The 22,676-nt window shown below is 41.2% G+C and overlaps 1 protein-coding gene across 2 annotated transcripts in view; it reads left to right on the top strand.

Annotated features, from left to right (window-relative positions):
* The window catches only part of PTPN3 (protein tyrosine phosphatase non-receptor type 3), a 195,871-nt gene that overhangs the window by 31,914 nt on the left and 141,281 nt on the right, over positions 1-22,676 (top strand). For both annotated transcript variants that reach the window (XM_090049138.1, XM_090049136.1), the window contains exons 7-8: positions 13,326-13,446; positions 20,003-20,090. In XM_090049138.1, coding sequence (XP_089905264.1) covers positions 13,326-13,446; positions 20,003-20,090 — 209 coding nt within the window. The remainder of the gene's footprint in view (positions 1-13,325; positions 13,447-20,002; positions 20,091-22,676) is intronic.

Here is a 22,676-nt window from a genome sequence, read left to right as displayed (position 1 = left end):
GAGTTTGGAGATCTGGCTTGTGTACTTGGCGCAGAAGAACAGCAGGATGTCTGGCAGTCCGTTTGTCTTATACAGTGTGTTTCTTGCAACCTTCTCTCATTTGGAACCCCTGAAGACGATGCACATGGCTCTTTGGATTCTGTTAATGATTTGCTGTGAGGGAGGAAGACCAGCCCGGTGTATAGAAGCAGCAGTGCAATACTACCCTTGTGAGGGCCATGAACCCTCTCCCCCACAATTGAAGAGTGATGTATATTCCACAGTCCCAGTCTCTTTTTTCAGTTGGGTCTTGGTCTTTTCCCAAGCTTTCTATCTGTTCAGCTCTGGGTCAGACTCCACCCCAAGGGTCTTAGCCCCCTTGTGGGAGCTGGAGATGCCCAGGGCCAATAGATCCCCCAAGTTTGCCCAGTACCAGGCAGGTGGTCTTGCCCATGTTGAGTTTAGCCCCTGCTGCCAATCTGTATACCTGGGTGTGTTGTAACATTCTTTCCACCAACCACTTGTCACTGCATGGGACATTAAGGTTGTCCATGTAGGCCAGGACCTTCATCTCTGCCTCGCTTTCCCCAGGGATTTGCACTCTGCTGATCCTAGGATCTCACCTGAACTGCTGGGCTAGTGGTTCTGTCATGCAGATGAATGGGATCAGGGAGAGTAGGCAGCTCTGCTGGATGCCAGACTCCACTGTGATCAGGGCAGTCAGGAACTCATTCACCAGCACCCTGCTGCTTGCGTTGGTGCACGATACCCTTATTCAGGTGACAAAGATTGAGGGGAACTGTATAGTCTTCAGTGTCTCCAACAGAGACTCAGCCGTAAGCTTTCTCCAGGTCAAAGTTCACATGGTGGCATTGCACCCTCTCTTCTGTTGATCCCACAGTGCATCCTGCAGCTGCAGCAAAGCTCTGTGGATCTGTCACCATGCTACTGTGCAACGTCCCTGTGGAAGCTGAGGGAGATTGTTGCGGTGAGGTGCTGCACTATGCCTGAATTCCTAGTCATGCTTTTCAGCATCACTGTGGCTTTTCAGGCTCCAGCTTACACACCCAATTTGCCTAGGATTTACTCTACTTAACTTTTCCTTCTTTCTCACAGTGTCATCTTAGCCAAAAACTCCATGTCCTTTTCCTTTATTTGCCCTGGATTACTTTTGGATTGTAACCAGTCTCTGTCCTTGTGCCTCCCCTCATAAATTCAAAAGTCTGGAGCTGGGGATTTCCCCTGGCTGTCTGGAGCTGTTGCCAGAAATCCGATCTGCTCTTGAAATCTCTGAAGTCAGGTTCCCACTCAACCCCTCCTGGTGTGCAAATAAGCAAATGCAAATTTGTAAGCTTTACCATCAGCAAGTCTCTTATGGTCTTGGTTAAGAAGTCATTTTTCTCTGTTGGCAGTTTTCCTAGGTTCAGTTGTCTGTCCTCGCTTGGAACCTCACCAGGAAGCCTTTTCCACTCATCTCCATGTTTGGGGTGTTTCCCATCTTGGGGTCTTGTGACCCTGGGGTTTGGGGTCTTTGCTTTTCCTGCCCCCCCACCCCACCCTACCCCCTCAAGCACAGGGGTAGCTCATGATTCTGTACTTGAATTAATAAGAGCAGGCACTATACTTGATCTTAGCCAGAAAAGGCTGAGAAGCACTTTTGTACTGGTACATAGTACAAACTATGCATAATATTAATCCAAAGCTAAAGGCTTATGATTTATCATATAGTTTAGTACGCTGGGCTCCAGCAGAGGCAACAGCATTTCAAGCTGTGGTGACCCCACATCTCAGCACTGCTCAGTATGTGTATGTACTCCAGATACCCACACCCAGAATCCATGTGCTAATTAGCCCCCTATTCGTGACTGGAACCAGGTCCTCTTGTCTCAAGTCCTGTGATTCTTTAAAAATTTATATGTAAATCAGGTGTAAGGCAGCTTGGTTCAGCTCTGCCTTATGGAGAGCAGGGTCCTATTAATTAAGTGTGTCAGGCTGAGAGGGGCAGATAGAGGGATTCTGGGTGGAGCCCCATTTGATACCTGTCTGCCAGGTATTTACTGCTGGTGAAAAAACAGGAATCATTGGTAGGGACTTGCCAAACTTGTAGTTTTTGTTGAAACCACGAATTTGGGAGGTCCTCTGTGAAAAAGCCTGGTCCCTGCATAAAAGCAGGAAAGCGGCCAATGAGTGAGTGGTTTAAAAAAAAAAAAGGGCAGCTGCAGTGGCGAGGCGCCACCTGCCTACCCAGCAGCAGTGGGGATGGCGGCATGGAGTTGTGCCCCTTGCTGCTGCCAGGTGGTCAGGGGGCATTTTGCCATGGTGGCACAAAGCTCCCAGCAGTGGCAGCCAGCTTCCCTGCCTGGTCCTACTCTGCCATGCTGCTCTGGGTCCCACCTGCTGAGCCACGGGGGCTCCAAGGGGAGGGCAGCAGGCTGGGGAGCCCAGCGCTACGGTAGGCAGCATGAATCTGCTCTCGCTGTGCTGCCCTTGGGGGAGGGGGAGCTGGGATCTGCACTCCACTCTGCCACAGCACCTGCTGCATCCCAGGGGCGACAGCCAGGACTTAGGTGCTGCCATGGGGAGCAGGGGGCTGTGGACCCAGGTCCCTGGCCCCATAGCCTTGGCAGCTGGGTTCCCCTCCAGCAGGGTGGAGGGAGGTGGAGTGCTGTGGGTGGGAAGTAAGAGGCACCGGCTGGGGTGAGAGGCTGTGGTGGGGAGTGAGGGGCACCAGCAGGACCCAGTTGGTTGTGGATAGGGAGTGAGGGACATCAGTAGGGGTGGTGGGCTTTGGGTGGGAAGTGAGGGGCACTGGCAGGGCTGTGGGTGGGGACTGAGGGGCACCAGGTGGTTGTGGATGAGGGGTGGGGGGCTTTGGGTCGGGAGTTGAGGGGCAATGGTATGGGCAGGGCATTGGCATATCAGAGCTGCTCAGCACCGCAAAGCAGTTGCGGGGAGGGAACCACTGCAGCTGGACCTGTGTCCCTGTGAGCAGAGGGGGCAAGGTGAGCTTTGATCTTCCATGATGCAAAGCTGATTCAGTCAGCTTTAGATAAAAGTCCCCAAAAGCCCTGCTGAAGAGCCTGATCTATACAGACATTGGGTGAACTGGGTGAAACTAACACAATGCCTCTTCTGGGTATGCACTGTGCTTTGTACAGGGGCATGCTGAATTGAAAGTAAAGTGCTCTTTTTTTTTCATGTCTGTAAGCAGCCATTGATTTTTAGTAGGGTTTATTTTTATGTACCAAAGTTCTATGCTGGGTTGGAGCCGAAGTCTAAGAGTTAATGGTTTAAACTGTTTCTTCCTCCTGGGTGTCTGTTGTTCTGTGGTTCATTATGGCTGGGTTCTTCTTTTTCCTTCTTGCTTGAAGCTTAGTGGGTCCTCAGGAGTTCAGAGTAGCATGCTAGATCTCAACCTTTTTGGGCTCAAGTCATCCATTGGAAAATGCCAGCTTATAGCTTTCATTCAGTTTGACTTCAGCTGCAAAGAACTTGGACCACAACATGTTAAAACATTTTTGGCACTATGGATTCCTTTTTGAAATCTTTGGATGAGTTACTTGCTAAGGTGCTATCCTGCGGTAACTTTTTCCTGCATTTACTATATAAATCGTATGTAGCTATAGTCACACCTAATAGTGCTATTATTGTGCAACATTTTGCAGGACCCTAATTGAGAACTGCTGGAACTAGAGTAAAGTGTGCACCCAGCACAGCTTTCCAGCCTCATGTCTTGGAAACCTCACTTGCTGCTAGTTGAAGTGGGATGTCCCTCTAGAGCAGTGATTCAACCTGGATGAGAATACTCTTTGAGAGGTGCCACACACTAGTAACACTCTCAGGTATAGAATCATGGAAAGTTAGGGTTGGAAGGGACCTCAGGAGGTCATCTAGTCCAACCCCCTGCTCAAAGCAGGAGCAACGCCAAATAGATCATCCCAGCCAAAGCTTTGTCTAGCTGGGTTTTGAAGACCGCCAAGGATGAAGCTTCCAACACCCCTTTGGGTAACCTGTTCCAGTGTCTTACTACCTTCCTAGTGGCAAAATTCTTCCTAATATCTGATCTTAACATCCCTTGCTGCAACTTGAGACCATTGCTCCTTGTTCTGTCATCTGCCACCACTGAGAACAGTCTAGCTCCATCCCCTTTTGAACCTCCCTTTAGGTAGTTGAAGGCTGCTATTAAATCCCTTCTCAGTCTTCTCTTCTTTAAATAAGTCCAGTTCCCTCAGCCTTTCCTCAGAAGTCATGTCCCCTAGCCCCTTCACAAACTTCATAAATCAGAAAAGAGTTAATGAACTACCTGGTGTTTAATTAGTCCTGTCTTTTGTTACCTGAAGGAAGAGCTAAGGAGTTACATTCCAGCACAGTTGATGCAGGCTTGAGGGGAAGCAGACTGTTGCTTTCACAGTAGGGCTAAGTACAGATAGTCAAAGACCCCAAGGCTGAATTGATTCAGTCTTGGCAGGTTAGTCTAAGATGGAAAGATTGAACCCATAAGCATATGAACAGACATTCACTCAATTCAGGAAATGCAGCCAGATGCTTGCAGTGGCAGAAGCCAGAAGTCAGGAGAGCACTGCTCTCTGGCATGTAGCCAGCATGGGCTATGTGCTCACTTCCTCTTCCTGCTGCTTCTGAAGTCTCTGGGATTTGCAGTCCACAGTCAGAACAGCAAGATTCTGCAGGGTTGCTTATCACTTCCTCATCCTGCTTCCAGCTGTCTCTGGGATTTGTAGTCCACAATCTCAGCCAGCAACAAGTAAGCAGGGCAGAGTGGCTCCATACTCTGGGGAAGGGAAGTTTAATCCCCCTCCCAGGCCCCAGATCCCAGCAGGGGTTTGCTGGGGGTGAGGCGGGGGGCTGGGGAGGGGCATTGAGCCAGTCTTTGAGGCCAGTAAGTCAGCCCTCACTGCTCCAGCTAGAGAGTAGAGCAGTGGGGCAAGCCCTGATCTCTGGAGCAGACAGCACAGCCCAGCCCAGGGCTGTGGGATGCTGGGGGATTCTGACTTAATTTGAACCAGGAAGAGGTCCGGGACAGAAGTTTCATAAACCGGTTTGACCTAAATCAGTTGAGTTTGATACTATGTTCAACCAGGTGCATCTTAAACCAGTTTCAGCCATTTTGAAATTGGTGTATGTGCAGTGAATCTCTATTCTGTTACAGGTTTAAACCAGTTTCTGATCACTTAAACTGGTTTATGTGTAACTTCTGTCTCTAGTCCAGGAGAGCAGACTGGCTGGGATCAGGAACTAAAGAAACCTGCTCCCTATTAGAGCCTCCTCAAAGAGAGAGAGACAGGGAGGTCTGACTGTCTGGCAAAGAGTGAGCTTAGAATTCATGGTCATTTTTTATTGAACTTTAAGTACCCTGGAAGCAGGTGGTATTTTAATGTGACCTGGTAAGGAAGTGGCTTCTGGCTGGAATCTTCTGGAGGTTGGGTAAATCAGCTAAAGAGTCAAAATGACATACAGGCAGAGGCATGCCATTCTGTTTCCTATCAGATAAGGTGTGTCCAGAGATGGCAGACCATGGAGCTTTTCAGAGGGGCATTTTTTGTGTGTGTTTTGTTTTTAAACCTCTCTCACCATGGCTGCATTGCTCTCCCCCCGCTTACCTCTTACTCTAACTGTGTAGTAATGACGCAATTAAAATTTATGCTGTTTGGGTTAAGAATACATCAGCTGGACCCTGAAATATTTGTCCCATCATTGTTCTGATTAGAAGTTGACCTTATGTTTTCAGATTTAGTTTGAGCTTTCCCCCTGTTTATTCAATGTAATTAGTCAGTTAAAATGTGGTTAGTCAAACTACAGATGACACTTTTGAACTGCTGTTACCCTTAAAAAATCTGCCCCTCCCTCCCCCAAGAAAATCAGCTTGCTATGGAAAGGGACCAAAACACACTTAGAATTAAAAACTATGCTGAAAAAGTTTCTGATTTGGCATTTTTTGTGACATGCACAAAAAAGTTGCAATTACAAAAGTCAAGACTATGTAATGAAAGACTTTTGGTTGATTTTTGTTATGTTTGTCTTTATATGGAAATTAATTTAAATAGATTTAGCAGAGATGGGAAAAATGAGTTATGTGGAAAGATGGTATGAACATGCCATTGCGTAGCCTATCGCCCATGAAGCACTGAGTGATGGTCCCCACAGCAAGCTTTTAGAGCCACAGGTTGTCACCATAGGAGTTTGAATGGGCTCCATGATCTCTGGCTGGTGACAATCTTGGGTTGCCCAGCCATTGTGGTTCTTCCCTGTGTGAGCTCAGCCTGCTGCCACCACCAGGACCAAGCACTTAACTCTATTGAGGACCAGCAATTTTGTGCCTGAAGCATGGCACAGAAGGTTATCTGCTCCATAGAGTTGTATTGTGTCGTTGTTCTTTTGCAATCCTGTATATAAGTCAAATGTGACTCTTTTTACCCTTTTATGGTTCTTTTTGACGAGGGGGAAATTTTGTTTAGTCTGAACAATACAGTACTAGCCAATGGTACTTTTTTGCTGTGTAAGGGAAAATATAATATCCTGTTGTCTGTGCTTTATTAGTTCCATGCAAGGTCTCTCTTCAGTACTCGTCTGTGTTGTGCTTATCACAAGCCCTGCTTGTTCAACCATTCATTCTGCTTCTTAATTCCAAATTGTTCTATGACTCCAGTAAGCTCTAAAATGAAAACCACAAATGAAAAATGATAAAGGATGGGAGGAACTCAAAGTTTTAAAATCCATATACTTGGAACCAGCTTCCAGTCTTGTAGGGCAGCTTGAGGATGGTGGTTATCTTTTGCTGCTAGTCAAGTATGTGATAGCTTTGCCTCATCTAGTTTCTGGGGACTTCAGTAGAGCAGCCTAAGAAGAACTGTGCCAGCTTCCCATAGCAATAGAGCTTGTAAATAGCTTAAATCTGCAAGCTGGCAGATTTTAAATATCTTCTGCAAGTTTTCTTCCTCATCCATCAGAGTTGTCAAGGTTACTGCTAGCAGCTCTCATCTAAAGCAGCACTATTAACTGTTCAAATCGCTTACGTTAGTCATCCGCGTGCCCCATGGATTAGGCAGATTAATATGCACATGCGGCAAAAAAAGGAGTGCACAGTTGAGCAACTTTGGCTACTTCAGAAAAGGCATTTTTGCCAAGGCTTTTCTTGTCCTCTCTCTCCTTCCTACTCCTCCCTGTGGTTTGCAAAATTTTTATATCATCTCTTGACTCTAAATTGATTAAAAAAATATTCTCCTTCTCCTTTGTCCTCAGGATGGGGTGGGGGTGAGGGTGAGGGGTCGCATTGAGGGACTATGAACTCTGGTATCGGCAAAATCAGTTGAAGGGTGAACAACCAAGCTTTTACAGTTGTGAGGCTGTGTGGCCTGTTAAGTTGGGGGTTGGCCTCCCATTTTTGAGCTGCCTCTTAATAAGAGGCTTTTGTATAAAATGACTGGCACAAAGACCTTTCAAATTCTAGGTTTTTACTATCTGTTCCCTTATTACCTTGAAGTAAGCATTTCTTTCATTAAAAAAAAAAAAATCTTCCATGCATATCTGGATTTGGAAGCCTTTTCATAAAGAAAATTTCCATTCCTGCTGGATGAATCCAAAGGAGTTTATAAGCTATGTTAGACAGATGGGCTATAGAAGTAGTTTGATCTAAGTCCTTGTTTTTCTGATTCATTTCAAAGAATTCCAGAAAAACGAACAAGAAAGTAAAGTTACTATTTTTCCTAAAGTGTTCCTGCCATCCATTTTACTTAAGGTAGGCAAGAAATGGATGAGTTTTGCCCTGGTCCCACACCTCTCTCGGCTAATTCTTACAGGGTGGAATGCTGGAGTGCAGCATTCGGATTAAGAGATATCTTAGCATTTTACTATCATCCAGATAAGCTTGTCCACATGTTCTGATTTGTCCATGGTGCTTTTGCTTTTTCACAGTGAAGACCATAACCAGTTCCTGGTGAGACTGAAGTCTCTTCTGCCTCCCAGTTTTTCTCAGACCTAATGTTAATGCTGTTAACTTTCCTTCCTAAAATGGCATGTTTTCCTCTCTTCTGGTGTCTTATCAGTTAAGTAGCTTAGTTCTCCAGGATAATATTTCAGTATATTGACCACATTGTGCTCAAGTCTCAGCATTCCTTACCTATGTTCAAATGAATTTTTCTTTTTGCCTCCAGAAGTTAGTCCTAATACAGACATTGTTTTGAAGTAAATTAATTGGGTTTAAGCTTCACAACACTTTTGTTCCATCAAGGCACCTGTATTACTAATGCAGTGATACTCACCCAGGGTGCCACGTCTTTGAAAGGATCTCTACCAAAGGCTTAGGTAGAGATCCTTTCAAGGGTGCCATGAAACACTGCCATTAGTACTGTTAGGTGTGTAAATAGGATAAACCCAGAGTTTTCAAATAGGAATTCATACGATTGAAAACATTCTAATCTGTCGTGGTATTTGTGTGCTTTTTGCAACAGAAAAAATGCTCCCTTATTTTTTTTCTGTAGTCCAAAAAGCAAGCGAAAACTAAGAGCCGGCATTTTCTTAGAGGCACCTCAAGTCTAAAAAGGTTGAAAACCACTGTTCTAATGTCTCTAGCTTTTTGGAATGACCCGATAGAAACTGTTTCCTGATACTGGTGTTCCTCATACAGTTTTTTTCATCAAGTAGTCAAATTCCCAGAATTAGAAAGCAGATCGTCTTCTGTACCTCCAAATTTATCAGGTAGACAGATTCTTTTTATTGGAAAAAGCTCATTCCAGAAATCTTGTAATCTCCACCGGAGTTAAAGCAGTTGTGGCATTTGTCTTTTGTATTTCTCTCCTGGATTCATCCGCTACTCATACGGATTATGAGAGGAGGGCCACAGCTAATATCTTGGCATTTTACTTTGACCAGAATGAGGCACCAAAACTGAAAAAATACTGAAATGAAGCTAAGAACATTCTTTTTTTCTATTACAGCAAGGAGTTGTGGTATCCAAGATCATTTGCATTTAGATAAAGGGAATTCTAAACTGACTAGCTGTGCAGATATAAGTTGGATGTAGATCTAAGTAAATGCATTCTCAGTACCTGACAAAGCTAGTCTCTTAATCGCCCATGATTTTTTGTATTCTTCTTGGTTAAATATCTATGGACACTTGGTCTAGTGGGGCCTTCTTCTTGAGGGTTTGCTCAGCAGCCAACCTGTCCAGAACCTGAGATTCATGCCCTGGAGAACATAGATACCCATAAACTTGTGGACTTGCTGCTCAAAGTTGAAGAGTCTTGCAAGTGTGCTTGTTCCTCTTATTGTCTCTTGCTCAACTTTTAAAGTGAGACAGTTCTTTTTTTGCGTAGTAATCCTTTTCACTATAAGTAGGGATCTACTCAAATCCTGATTTTTGTGCATTGTATGGAAATTGAGAAGTCAGACAAAGCCTGTGAAATCTGCGACCTCCTCCCCCACCCCTTCTAGAATGTATTGAAAATAAAATGATGGTTCCCCAGAGGGAGCCAGCAGTCCTCATGGTGCTGCAACACTCCTGCATAGCCAGCAGGGAGGATGAGGGAGGGAGAATTCTGGCAGGGAGAACCCAAGATGGCTGCCACCTCTGGCCCTTGCTGCTGATTTGCTGAGAGGACTGCCTGTCCTGCAGCCCTGCCCCTCTCCACCAATTGGTGGTGAAAGGCAGGGCTGTATAATGGACAGCCCTCACAGGCAATCAGCAGCAAGGGGCAGAGGTGGCACCAGGGCCTCTCAGTCAATTAGAGACATGGGGGGTCCCACTGCAATCAGCCCTTGAAAATGGTGGCCAGCTTCACTGTCTCCCCCCACAATCAGCTGTCTGCCTTGTCGAGTTTGATAGATCCCTAACTGTAAGAAGAAATATGTACACAATTACACTTTCCTTGGTTAGTATTTTTTTACACAAAACTGAGCCTTGGAGATAATCTGAAATGTTTTTAGGATTCTGTAGGTGACAAGGGTTGTCTGTATCCACCATGTTTTACATATGTGTAAACTCAGGATTTTATTTTTTTTCTTTGTTTGTTTTTCAAAGGTCCATAAAAGATTGAGTTTTGTAGCCACTTTAGCAGCTGAGATTTAAGGAAGCAGGTATCCATCCAAAGAAATATGCTGTGTGGCTGCGTGGCCTTTTTTGTCTTTCTTGATGAAGCACTGTGAAGTAGATGGGCTGTCCTTACTTTTTTTTTCCTCCTTGAATGAAAGGTTCTGTTGCTCTTCTTTTGGTTTTCCTTCATTAAAATGCTCAAATTTCACTTTTTATGTGTGGAAAATAGTATTCAACTGAAAGGTAGTATTTTTAACCCTTGGCTCCATTTCCTTGAGTTTTATTTTACTACTGTTTATTTTCCTAGTCGTAATGAATTGTAGAGAAAACAGATGGCCAGAAGGGGGAAAGATATAATGTAGTTCCTTACAATAATTTTCTTTGCTTAAATGAACTGTTGCTCCATGAGACTCATGCTTGTTGATTCATCTGTGTTACAAGGAAGATATCTTTTGTCATTCCTTTCCCCTCACCCTCTTCTCTTCCCCTTCCCCCTCTCCTGTCTGGTTTAATTCAGTAGAGAAGTCACATTTGTTCTTAGGATTTTGACTTGTCCTAATTCTTTTCATCGGTTATTTGGATAAAAAATAACATGAAAATACCCTGTACAAGATGGCTAGCTACTCTTCCATAATGTCTACTAATCGGCATGTATAGTTTTTCTGCAACTGTGGCAGTTGCCACGGGAGTTCGAAAATTAGATAGAAGTCTAAATTGCTCCCCTCTTGATATGACCTCAGATAGCTAAGAGGAAAAAAGACAAGAGGAGCCTCCATGTTTGGAAGATGAGCAGCAAGAAGCCATGTCATTGAATCAAGGAGAAACAGTTGCCCTTGTTGGCAAAGGTAAAATTTATCCTAAGAAAATATTTTTTACCTATTGCACAAATACATTTTGAGAATTAAAATTGCCTTGTTTTTGGCAACCTAGTCTCTTGTTGATAAGAACATACTTAAAACTGACTTCAAAAAGCCTTCTTTGGCAAAAATAACAAAAAATATTGAGTTGTATTTCATGGAAGGGATTGAGGAAAGTATTAGTTGTTGGAAAAAAGAAAATAAGAATACTTTTCAGTCAAATATGGTAGGTTGCAAGTTGTTTCATGACCATTACTAGTCATGCTAATTTGTGTCAGTCATTTTAGGCTTGTTTTACAGGCTTAGCTTTGAGATGTGTGCATTTATTAAAAACAAACATACAAACAAAAAACATAGTTCCAGAGCTGCATCGGCATTTAATAGTAATTGTTTTTATTCTGTTACAGAGGGATGTTATGTTTTCTAGAAGAATTAATGTTCAACAATTGTTCAAATTCATGTTCACTTACTGAATTTTAATCATAGAATCATAGAAAATTAGGGTTGGAAGGGACCTTAGGAGGTCATCTACTCCAGCTGCCTGCTCAAAGCAGGATCATCCCCAACTAGATCATCCCAGCCAAGGCTTTATCTAGTCAGGTCTTAAAAACCTCCAAGGATGGAGAGTCCACCACCTCTTTTGGTAGGTAACCTTAGCCAGTGCTTCATCCTAGTGAGAGTTTTTTCTAATACCTAAGCTAAACATCCCTTGTTGCAACTTGAGACCATTGCTCCTTCTTCTGCCATCACTGAGAAATGATAAGTCTAAGCTTTTCTGCTAACTATTTACCTTCTAGTCCAAATTTTAAAGTTACTTCAGAACAAATTATAATACAGCTGTAATGGTAAACTTGCTAAACTACTCCCTGTACTTGTCCACTCATTTTCTTTTTGTGTATATATGTTGAGACTTTTCTAGTTGCTGACAGCTGTCATTCTAGAACTGGTTCGTTACCTCAGTGGTTCAGGTTTACAGGACATAAATTTCATTTTGTTTTGGCTTCAGTGGCAAGTGTTCAAAATTATGTCATTTTCTGGCTTTTTTTCCTTATAATAATTGTGCTTGTAAAAATATTTTATGGAAAAATTGAGAGGAAGTTGGTTTAGTTAATTCAAGCTAAACAACCTTTTTGTATTAGATGGTCTGTAGAAAGTAATGGTATCTTGTTTAAAAAATAAAATCTTTGATCATGTGACTTTGCCAGGGCTTTCTTGTATTGCTGTTGTGTCTGCTACCTAGACAAATGGTTGTTCTTATGCCCAGCCACAAATCTTGCAAATAACATGTTCAACCAATTTAATGTTTGAAATCTTTTTATGTAAGCACCATTTATTTATGATTAGGAAAAAAAACAAACCATTCAGGTTCTAATGGTATGCATACTATATCACTGTGTATAATGTTTTTGTTTCTTACATGAGAGCTGCTCTGTTTGAAATTGTTAATGCTTGTGATTCCAGTGAAATCTGTTTTATGTGAATCTGTTACCAGTTATGTATAAGAGTTAAGAGAAAAGAAAAAAGGAAACAATAAAAAACCGGAATACTGCTTGCTGTCAGAAGTTCTTTTTTAGATGCAAGCCATCAAACAGGTTTTAGAAAATGGCTCTCTTTGTTTCCTTTGGTGCACAAGTCTACAACGTTAGAAGTCATGATACTACCTTTGAATTTCTAGTCAATATTCCACCACTACAGGACAGAAATGGTCTTTACATAATAACAATACTTTTGATTTTCCTGTTGTATTTAGTTTTTTTCAATAGGAAAAACAGGATTGAGGATACTAGTACAAAATACTGTTTCTGTGCTTTACGTGTTTGGCCATTTTTGTGTAATAGTCGCTTGTACAGTTGTGGTAGTTTTCACATGCAGGTTAGGTGCGTAGCTCATGTTAGATTTAACAGTAAACAAGACAAATGGATAAATGATAAATGAACTGCTATGACAGCAGAGAGCTACAAAAGTTTGGAATATTTGACAGCGTGAAGGATAGAGCTGTTAGATGTTCAGGTTGCAGATTCGTACTCTGCGGAAGCACTGTATATGATATGTATCAAACTGACTATGTATGACATCGCTGATTTAGACCATCTTTATGCTGGTTAAGTAGTTTCCTTTTAACAGTGTTTTTGTGACATAAGTAACAAAGTTTTTTGTAAAAAAGTAAGTAAATTAATAAAATATTGATTTAGTTTTCATTTACTTATAATAATACTTTTATGTTGGAAGAGATTGTTCATGCGCTGTTGTTGTAAGAGACAGTATACTAAACAACAGTACCTTCCAGTAGAAAATATTCTTTCTTTCAATTCTGCATAACTAAATTTATTCTACTTTAATATGCTATTTAGCATGGAGGAGGAAAGTCTCCTAAACAATGTTTTGCAGCAGTCTGAGCCTAACTGTGAAATCTTATGGATGCGTTTTTCTTTTTCCCCTAACAGCTCAGCTTGGAGACTTTAACTCTACAGAACATCATTCAGGATACCTTGCAAATTGCCACTTTTTACCAGATCAGAACAAAGATTTTCTAATCAAAGTTGAATCGCTGCATGAACAGCACAGGTAATCATAATTCAGTATTTTGCAACCCCTTTTCTTCATTATTTGTCTCATGAACTTAAAAAAAATAAATAGAGAGAAGACAGTTTAAAGTTCCTAAAAGTTTTAGGCTTGTGAGTAGTGTTGTGTTAGTGTTGTGAAATAAACTTCAGCTTTCTAATTGTCTTCAGAAAAACCTCATGTGTTCTGAACTTGCTGTATATTCTGTGGTTGCACCTTATTGTTTAATTAAGTTGAATTTTAAAACAAATCTATAAATACTTGGCCTTGGTGAGGCTGCAGCTGGAGTACTTCACCCAATTCTGGGCTCCACACTTTAGAAAGGACATGGAGAACTTGAGAGAGTCCAGAGGAGAACCACACATATGATTAGAGATCAAGAGAACAGGCCTTATGAGGAGAGGCATGGGACTCTTCATCCTGGAGAAGCGAAGGCTCAGGGGTGACTTAGTGGCAGCCTATAAGTATATAAGGGTGTGCATCAGGAACTGGGAGAACATCTGTTTACTGGAGCACCCCAAGGGAAGACAAGGTCTAATGGTCACAAATTGCTGGAAGATCATTTTAGACTGGACATAAGGAAAAACTACTTTACTGTCCAAGTCTCCGGAGTCTGGAATAGACTCCCCCTTCTCCCCAAAGTGGTGCAAACACCTATTTTGGATACCTTTTAAGAACGGCTTGGATGCTTATTTTGCTGGGGTGATCTGACCCCAGCTGACTTCCTGCCCGTTTGGCAGGGGGCTGGACCCAATGATCTCGAGAGGTCTCTTCCAGCCCTAATGTCTATGCAATCTGTGAACTATGTTCAGTGGTTTAAATGAATTAAATTGATGTAAACCATTGAGGGTAATTTGTTGAAAGCTTCTTGGATAGAGGGCTTAAAAGATCATGACTGATAGCCTTTTCTGGGTATAAAAGAAGACATGGCAGTTTACTACAGCTGGACAAATGATCCATTTGAAAGTTTTGGATAATTAGGGGTATTTTTTTTATTTGTTTAAAAAAATCCTTCTTCAGCATGGGTGAAATTTGCATAAAATTGCTAGCAAGATTCCTTGATTCCTGCAGAGTAATGTAAACTGAAATATTTCTGTATTTAACAACAAAAAACACTTTTCCGTTGGCTGTGCGTTTCTGACACAATGGTATTGCACTGATGGGTACAGCTGACATTTACACACATTCTGCTGCTAGGGTGAAGCTGAAATCTGATTAAGCTATGAAAACAATTAGAGGCAGTCTTTTCCCTCTTGAGCTGGAATTTTCTGTCTTTGGTTTCATTTCAGAGATGCATTAAGTAGCTTTTGATATCTTAAGGCTGATACTTGCTTGCCAAGATTAGAAGCCTGGTCAGGAATTTGATCATTTTAGGATACCAATTTCATTGCTATGTTGGCTATATATAGAGTTTTATTTTTGAGTTTAACACAGAAATTTGTTATCTGTGTCATTTGAAAATTTTAGGCCACATACATAATTTCCAGATTCTTCTGGAAAAGTAGTTTGTTTCCCAGTAGAAAAAGCGAGAGTACAGATATTCAGAATTTTTCTCCCAGAGCCAAAATGGCACTCCAGGAGAAAAATAACCTAGGAACAACTGGAGTTAAATACTACCAGGAGAGTTTATCCTGGGAGAATGAATGTTCTTTTCTGACAGAAGCCACAGCAGAGTCCTCCAGCATCTTGAGGTGTTTTCTACCAGGAGAAAGAACCCAAGAGAATTCTTCCAGATGCTGTGAATGTGTGTACGTGGCCTTAGTTTTGTGCTGCTTGTTGGAAAGGTGGAACTAGAACACTGTAATTGGGCAAGAAGCAAAAGTGTGAAAATAAAAAATAAAAAAAAAAGTGAGAAAAATCTTGTCTCCATTGAAGATTAATGTTTTGATAGATTGAGGTGGATAACACTGAAGTAGGGTGTTTCTTTCACGGGGACCAAATCCTGTAGTCTGATTGATTGTATTAATCACACCCACAAAGGCCGCAGAAGGAGCTAATAGGATAAACATTGCAGTACATTGTACAGATCTTTGTTAGCTTCAGTGTTCTCCCTTTGTGATGTAGGCATCTGCGTTTTCATAGGAGTTCTATTTTGAGATCAAAGATTTAAGCTGCAAGTATGATTTCTTTTTTTTCCCCAGCAGTCCTTTTGCCTGCTGCCCTGTATTTTGTCTCATCTCTCCCCTGTTGACATCTCTAGGCCATGGAGGTAGCCTGCTGGGATTAGCCGTACAGCTGAATTTTGGGCATAAGTGAGATTGCACACCAAGATAAGGAATTGGCTCTCCTTGTCAAAAGTTGCTGCTAATCGTGTCTGGTTCCTTGTTTGGAGTGTAAAATCTGAAGTTTACTCCTCACTGTCCTTCAACCCGTGTTTGCAATCTGTGCAGATATTGTGAGCCAGAGATAGCGGCGCAGCCAGAGATTTGTATTCTGAGTTCTGGTGAGGCTGGGTTCTCATCACATCTTACTGTGTGGGAGATGTTTACTCATTTGGATCCTTTCAGATGACAGATTAGAAATCACTATTGATATGAATGAAAATGGGGCCTTTGAGGAAGGAGATTTCTGTTTTCACATGACCTTTTTCTATACCATTCAAACTTCAGAGTCAAGTGTGTTGTGGTGCTGTGGTTTGTGATGCTGCAGGTACCTCAGAATATTAATAATCAGAGTTTAAGTGCACCATTTGTCTAAATTAAGTATTAAAAACTGAGGAAACAAATGTTTTGCAGACAGAGCATTTAGCTTCATGAGCCTAAGCCCCTTCAGGGTTCAGGTCAGTTTCTTCTGGGGATTGAGATAAGACCGTAAGAGATGGACGAGGGGAGACAAGCATATTTAGATTTTAGTGCAATGTTCCTTGCATCTTCCACTGAAACATTTGATGATTGCTACTGTTAAGATAGGATAATGATCTGGAAGAGAAAAGAAGAAATGGGGAAAATATTCTCCATTGTTAGCATTGGGCTTAGGGTGGGGGGCACTATAACTTAGAGTGGCAGATGGTGAGGTACAAACATCACCAACTATATACAGTGTCTAGAACAGGTTCTGTTTAAATTATCTCCCTGCAGCTCCATGGTCTCCAAAGCAAGAAGTACACTGTGAACAGCTCTTCCCTTATTCTCTTTAGAGAGTTCAAGGAATCTAGGAGCATATTTACAGGTTCTCCAGGGGGTAGTTGGGAGGGGAGCTTTAATTAGAGCGGGTCTGAGAGCTGCTTTAATTAAAGCACCTGTACCGTTTCACGTAGTCAGCATTCCATGATTCAAAATGGCAGCGGGAGTGCTTTAACTAAAGTTCATTCAGTGAGCTTTCGTTAAAGCCCCTCCCCCCCACCGCTATTTTGAAGTGCAGGGACACTGAATACACAACACACAGAGGCTGCTCGAGTGGGCTGATGAGCACAGTCCTGCAGACTTGCAAGTCTGCTCCACCATACTGTAATTACAGTGTGTCAGAGCAGTGTCTACAGGTACCCTAGTTGCACAAACATGGTATCAACTTAGTAAAGTGTTACTAAAAACTCAGTAAAAACATTAGTAAAAAGGTAAGACTTTTATGCGTTTCTTTCCCTTTGCATTACTATGGGTGAGAGATGGATGGGGAAGTTTTGTGAACTGTACTGAATTTCCTGAAGAACTTGATGAATCTTTACCATCTATCTTTGCTTCATCTTGTTAAAAAATTAGAAATCTACTTTAGGATTTGTCTACATATTTATGATTTTAACAAGTTTTCTATTCATTCTTTACTCTGTGTTGTTGTACCTTTTGGAGTTTTGGCTGTCTGAAGTTGTAGAAAAGGAATACTGTCTCAAAACAGCTATCTGATCCAAATTGGGAATGTGTTTTTTGGGTGAAGGTTATAGCCATTGTAGTAGCAGCATGCCTAGCAAGTAGCTAGAGAATGAGGATGACTATTACTGTTTTGAAGTAATTGACTTCAAAACAGGGTTCCCCAGGCATCTTTCCTGGTTCTGGTATTGAATAAGTGTATGCTTTAGCAAATTTGTGGATGATGCCAAGTTATGTGGAGTTGCAGACATTCTGGGGAGCAGGGCTAGGATCCAGAATGACCTGGATAGACTGGAGAAATATCTGCATTCAATCAGATGAGATTCAACATGGACAAGTGCAAAGCCCTGCCCTTGGGACAGAATAATTGTATGCACAATTACAGGCTGGGGAATGACTGGCTAGACTGCAGTACTGCAGAGAAGGACCTGGGGGTTATGAGAGACCATAGACTGTAAGCTGAATGTGAGCCAACAGTGTGTTCTTACCAAAAAACCCAACAGCACATGGGGTTGTATCAACAGGAGTGCTACTTGCGAATCTTCTGCCCTCTTTAGCATTGGTGAGGTTTCATTAGGAGTAGTGTATTCATTTCTGGACCCTGTGCTTCCAGAGAGATGAGGACAGATTGGAGAAAGTCCAGTAGTGAGTGACAGATTATTGGGGACCTGGAAAACATGGCTTAGGCTGAAAGAGGTAGGGTTATTTATTCTGGAGAGGAGGTAAAAGAGGGGGTTTGATAAGTCTTCAGATAATTAAATGGTAATTAGAGAGAGTATGGAGATGGGCTTTTCTCTTGTGGCTTCAGGGGACAGGACTAGGAGCAATGGCCTCAGGATTCAGGAAGGGAAATTTACGTTGGAGATTAGGAGGAACATTCTGATTAGGAGAGTGGTTAAGCACGGGAACAGGCTACCTAGAGAATTTGTAGCATCTCCATCTCTGGAAATTTTCAAGAGCAGGGTGGACACACTTGGCTGGAATGGTTTAGAGACAATCCTTCCTTGAACAGGAGCTGGACTAGATGACAATGTGAGGTCCCTTCCAGCCCTACTTCCCTACCTATGACTTTCTTGGCACCAGTGTGTAGAAGTACTTCTGGATATGGAGTGCCAGAGGCATTGCGAGAGACATGGTTATCAACTTCATATAGTTAGTTAATTATGCAGAGGTCTGGTCCCCTCATTAGCTGAAAATGAAATGTGGTTTCCTCTTCACTGGACTGAATAATAATAATTATTTAGATTTATATTCTGCCCTATCCAGAAAAACTCACAGTGGCTTACAGTAAGTGACAACCTGCAAATAAAAAATAACCTTAGACTCCCTAAATGACACCTAAAAACTTGAAAACTCAGCCCTCCCATACTGTGCTGTATTCTGGCTTCCTTGCCTATCTCCCATAAGAGCAAACACTCTAGCCAGGGGCTATTCAACTTCTAAGCGGTAGAGGGCTTGCACACCCCCTGAGCCACGCTAGTGAGGGGGGCATGGGCCTCTGGGGCCCCACACAGTATGCCCTCCCACACCACTGAACTGTGGGCCCATCAGAGGAAACTTATTCTCTTGAGCATACAAAAACTGACCTTTAATTTTTAAGAAGGATTTTACTACTACAGGTGTTACTACTACCTCTGGAAAGTCATTGTATGTTGTTGTTAACATTACTTCAATGCCATGGCAAGCGTATTAGAATTTCTTGTTTAAGTTGCCTTTGGCAGCTTAATTTAAAGGCTTAGTCTTGGGACTGTCAGACCAAGAGGCCTTTCTCAGTTATCTTCCAGAGCCTGTCTTGTAAAGGTTTAGGTGCTTTTGAGTTTGATTCCAGATTCTGTTGTGCTAGGTCATCTTTGTCATCATTTTGCTTTTTCTGTTAAGGTTTTATTATTAGCTGGCAGGCATTTTTTCTGACATGATCAGTTAGTACATTACATTGTCTATCCAGAAAGCACTTTGCTATGAGGTTTTGTTTTTGCTTGTTTTGAAAAGTTGGCATTTAGAATTAATCCAGGATTCGCACCCAGGGTAGTTTCCATGTTATCTGTACCAAAAACCAAATTTTGTTTTGCCTTAAACATGGCAGAGATCTCAAGGTCAGTTGGTGTGATACCTACTAATTTAAATTTATTACCAGTTAGGAAATCTATTGTCTTCATCCTCTCCTATGCTGGAAAGAAAAGACAAACCCCTCTTAAATATCACAGCTTGTTCTTTTCTTTTTTTCTACATTGTGGTAGAAGCAAATAAAACATCCTAAGGCTTCCTGGCTTGCTTTTATTCATTCATCAGATGCTAAAGTAGATATAACTTTAGATCCAGTTTTGGTTCCTAATTTTACAATTTGCTTTTTTTTTTCTATTTTTTCCCCTTAGTCTCCTCTTTCCATTGTGCACTTCCTCTCACTGTTTTTTGCAGGGTCGTCTTTTTTCCCCACCCTTGTAAGCAGTTGTCCATGTTTTGTTCATTAGTTTTTGTTTTTAATTGCAATTAAAAGGGTATATGACTTTGAGAGTTTTCCAGTGGAGCTGTGCGATGCATTTCTCCACAGTGTAAGGAAGGAGTCTAGAAGGAGCTAACATACTTAGCTAATTAGCTGCTGCTTGATATTTATAGATAACCTGTCACTCCTTGGATTAAATGATTCTTTTGCATTGCAAAGGCACCTTAATAATAAGTTAAAATTGTCTGTTCAGTGACCTTAATTTCTTGTCCTTATTAATTTTAAATGTATTAAATACCTTTGTTTTTTTTCTTCTTAGTGGCCTCAAGCAATCTGAAGCAGAGTCCTGTTATATAAATATAGCACGAACCCTTGAATTTTATGGAGTGGAATTGCACAGTGGTAGAGTATGTTTACATTGTCATTTTTCATTTGTAAAATATTAATATATGAATACCGTTTATAAGATGGGCCTGTTACTAACAATGCAAAGCAGTAGCATTTTAATATTGGCCATACTGCATATAACTTTCAATTTAGAAATATGGATTATTTTTCTAACTTTCCGTTTAACATGGCTATGTCTCTAATTGTGTCAGTTAATAAATTAGATTTTTCTAACAGCTCTATCCTTTGGAGATATAAGATTTCTTGTTCACAAGAAATATAAGAATTTTTCTTGAAGGGTTATATTGTTGTCATGAGTACTGAGGAAAATAAAAAGAAATAAGCCTGACAGAAGCCACCTGATTTCTGTGGTATCCTTAAGAATTCAGACTGTTTACTTCTTCCACATATCATGAATCCAGGCTCAGAGTGAGTGAATTTAGCACAAAAGCAGATGACAAGACATATTTGAAAATGAGTTCTGTAATATTCAGCTTTCTTTAAAAGAGAAGTTTCCTAGTGTGTTGTAACCTGCCAGTGTAATGGTCCAATTATTTTTTTTGTGGTATTAAAACCAAAAAACATAATGATGAGAACTTCTCCTTTTGTGTAATGTAAGCGTGAATTGTCTTGAGTTGGATTTGTACGTTTCTTCTGCTGCTGTCACAATTGGCCAACTTGTGGGATAGAATTACTCTTAAAGCAGCTCAGGTGCATGTTCTCCTGATAACATATCACTACTGTGTTATGCAACTTTTAATATTCATGCCACAAGAAATTTTGACTAAATGGAATCTTTTGTATTCATAAGAAGGCATGTCTACAAGTGCGATTAACATACAGCAGTAAACTCTGGCACAGTTTGTGCCGAAGTTTATTGCTCCTGGGCACTGCATTTGAACATGTGTTTGGGACTGCGGCATGTTGAGCTGGAGGAGCTCTGGCTGGCGGGGTGTCTTGGGGGCCAGCTCGCCAGCCCGGGGCTGGTCCAGTCTGGCTCAGTGTGCTGCGGAGGGACTGGCTGGGGCACAAGAGTGCTTCAGTGCAGGGCTAGTTGGCAGGCAGCCCCAATACTGAAGGACCCTCATGCCCCAGCCAGCCCCATTAGCGCCTATATATGCATTGTTGTGGAGTAACAAACTTTGCCATGGGATAGTACTTGTGTTTTTAAGTACTAACCTACGGCAGAGTTGGTTAGTTTACTCTGTTTTAATAGGTACTGCATGTGTAGACACTGAAACATTTACTGAAACTGTTCAGTTACGAGCTTTACTTTTAAGTCTGCATCTGAAGGGGAACCTCACCATCTGCTTAATACCTGACCTGATGTTAATCTAGCTTTCATGGTCTTCATCACAGGTAGACAAGTGGGAGATCTGACAGTTCTTGCTATTTTGAGTTTGCATTTACTAGCAAAGTTAAATGTGTCACTACCATAGCTACATTTACTCTCTTAAATACAGTTCTTATTTGAGAGCCTTTAGACATTTCCTAAGAAAGTGTAAAAAAAGATTAGAATAAAAGGTATAGTGGATCTGCATGACCCATCTAGCAGCACTTGTCAATCCCTTATTTTTATAAATTCTTGAGGGCTGTCCCCTCTTTCTTTCACACATCCAGCATTTCATTGGCCACTTAGATCCTGTCTGCACTTAAGTCAACATAATAAAAGTAATTGAGTGGTTGAATCCTGGTTTGCATAGTTGAATCCTGCCTAAAGATGTTAAATGAAGTTAATTTCATTTGAACAGCTATCTCATTTACCTTTTTCTATATTATTAGACAAAAGAGTTCTGGTTCATTTTATCGTGCCAGTATTCCTACTTTTTATGGAGTATAAATTATAGACAAATACTAAATCTCTCTCAGTATAAGATTGTGCTTTCCCACAAATTGCTAAAGTACTGGAGTTAGGTGGCATAGCATTTGATGATCTGTGTTGCAGGGTGCATTTAGTGCTTGTTCAGTCCTTTTATATATCCTGAAATACCTGTAATTGAAAGAAGTATGCTCTACCTCCTACAATTATTTTTGTAGTTATGTGACACTTGTTCTATTCAGTAACTTTTTAGGAATAGAAAAAAATTGGCATTAGATGTATAAAACTAAGTGTTATTACTAACTGAGCACAGTGAGCCATCTAGAGGAGCATTTAAGATATTGAAGGTTTTTATTTTTATGCCAATGTAGCATTACCTTAAATCATCCTGTATATAATGTTTTTAATCCTTGTAATGCTAATGCCACTGCCTAAAACATTAGATTCTTGAATTTAAGACAACTAAAATCTCTACTTTGATTGTGTTAAACAAGTACAATTTTGTACATTGTAAGATTTTTAGATGTGGCTTGTACAAGACGTAGGTTGTGATTTTATTTGATTTATTTTTACATTAACTTTTTCGCTTATCCATAATAATGTCATATATGACCAGAAATTTCCCAATGAAAATTGTTGAAAAAAATTATAGTTTTAATTCAATTTAAATTTAGCAATGAAAAGAGCAGTGCAAAGAGAAAATAGCAAATTTAAAGCTTACTGTTCACTCATTCTCCTACTCATTGAGGCGCTGCCTCTAGATAGTTATTTGTGTATATATGAAAGG

This window comes from Crocodylus siamensis, chromosome 5 (genome assembly GCF_052110815.1).
Source record: "Crocodylus siamensis isolate JL-2025a chromosome 5, ASM5211081v1, whole genome shotgun sequence".
Classification (NCBI taxonomy): Eukaryota; Metazoa; Chordata; order Crocodylia; family Crocodylidae; genus Crocodylus; species Crocodylus siamensis.
The sequence above is the reverse complement of the archived record's forward strand: the minus strand, read 5'-3'. Positions and strand labels throughout refer to the sequence as shown.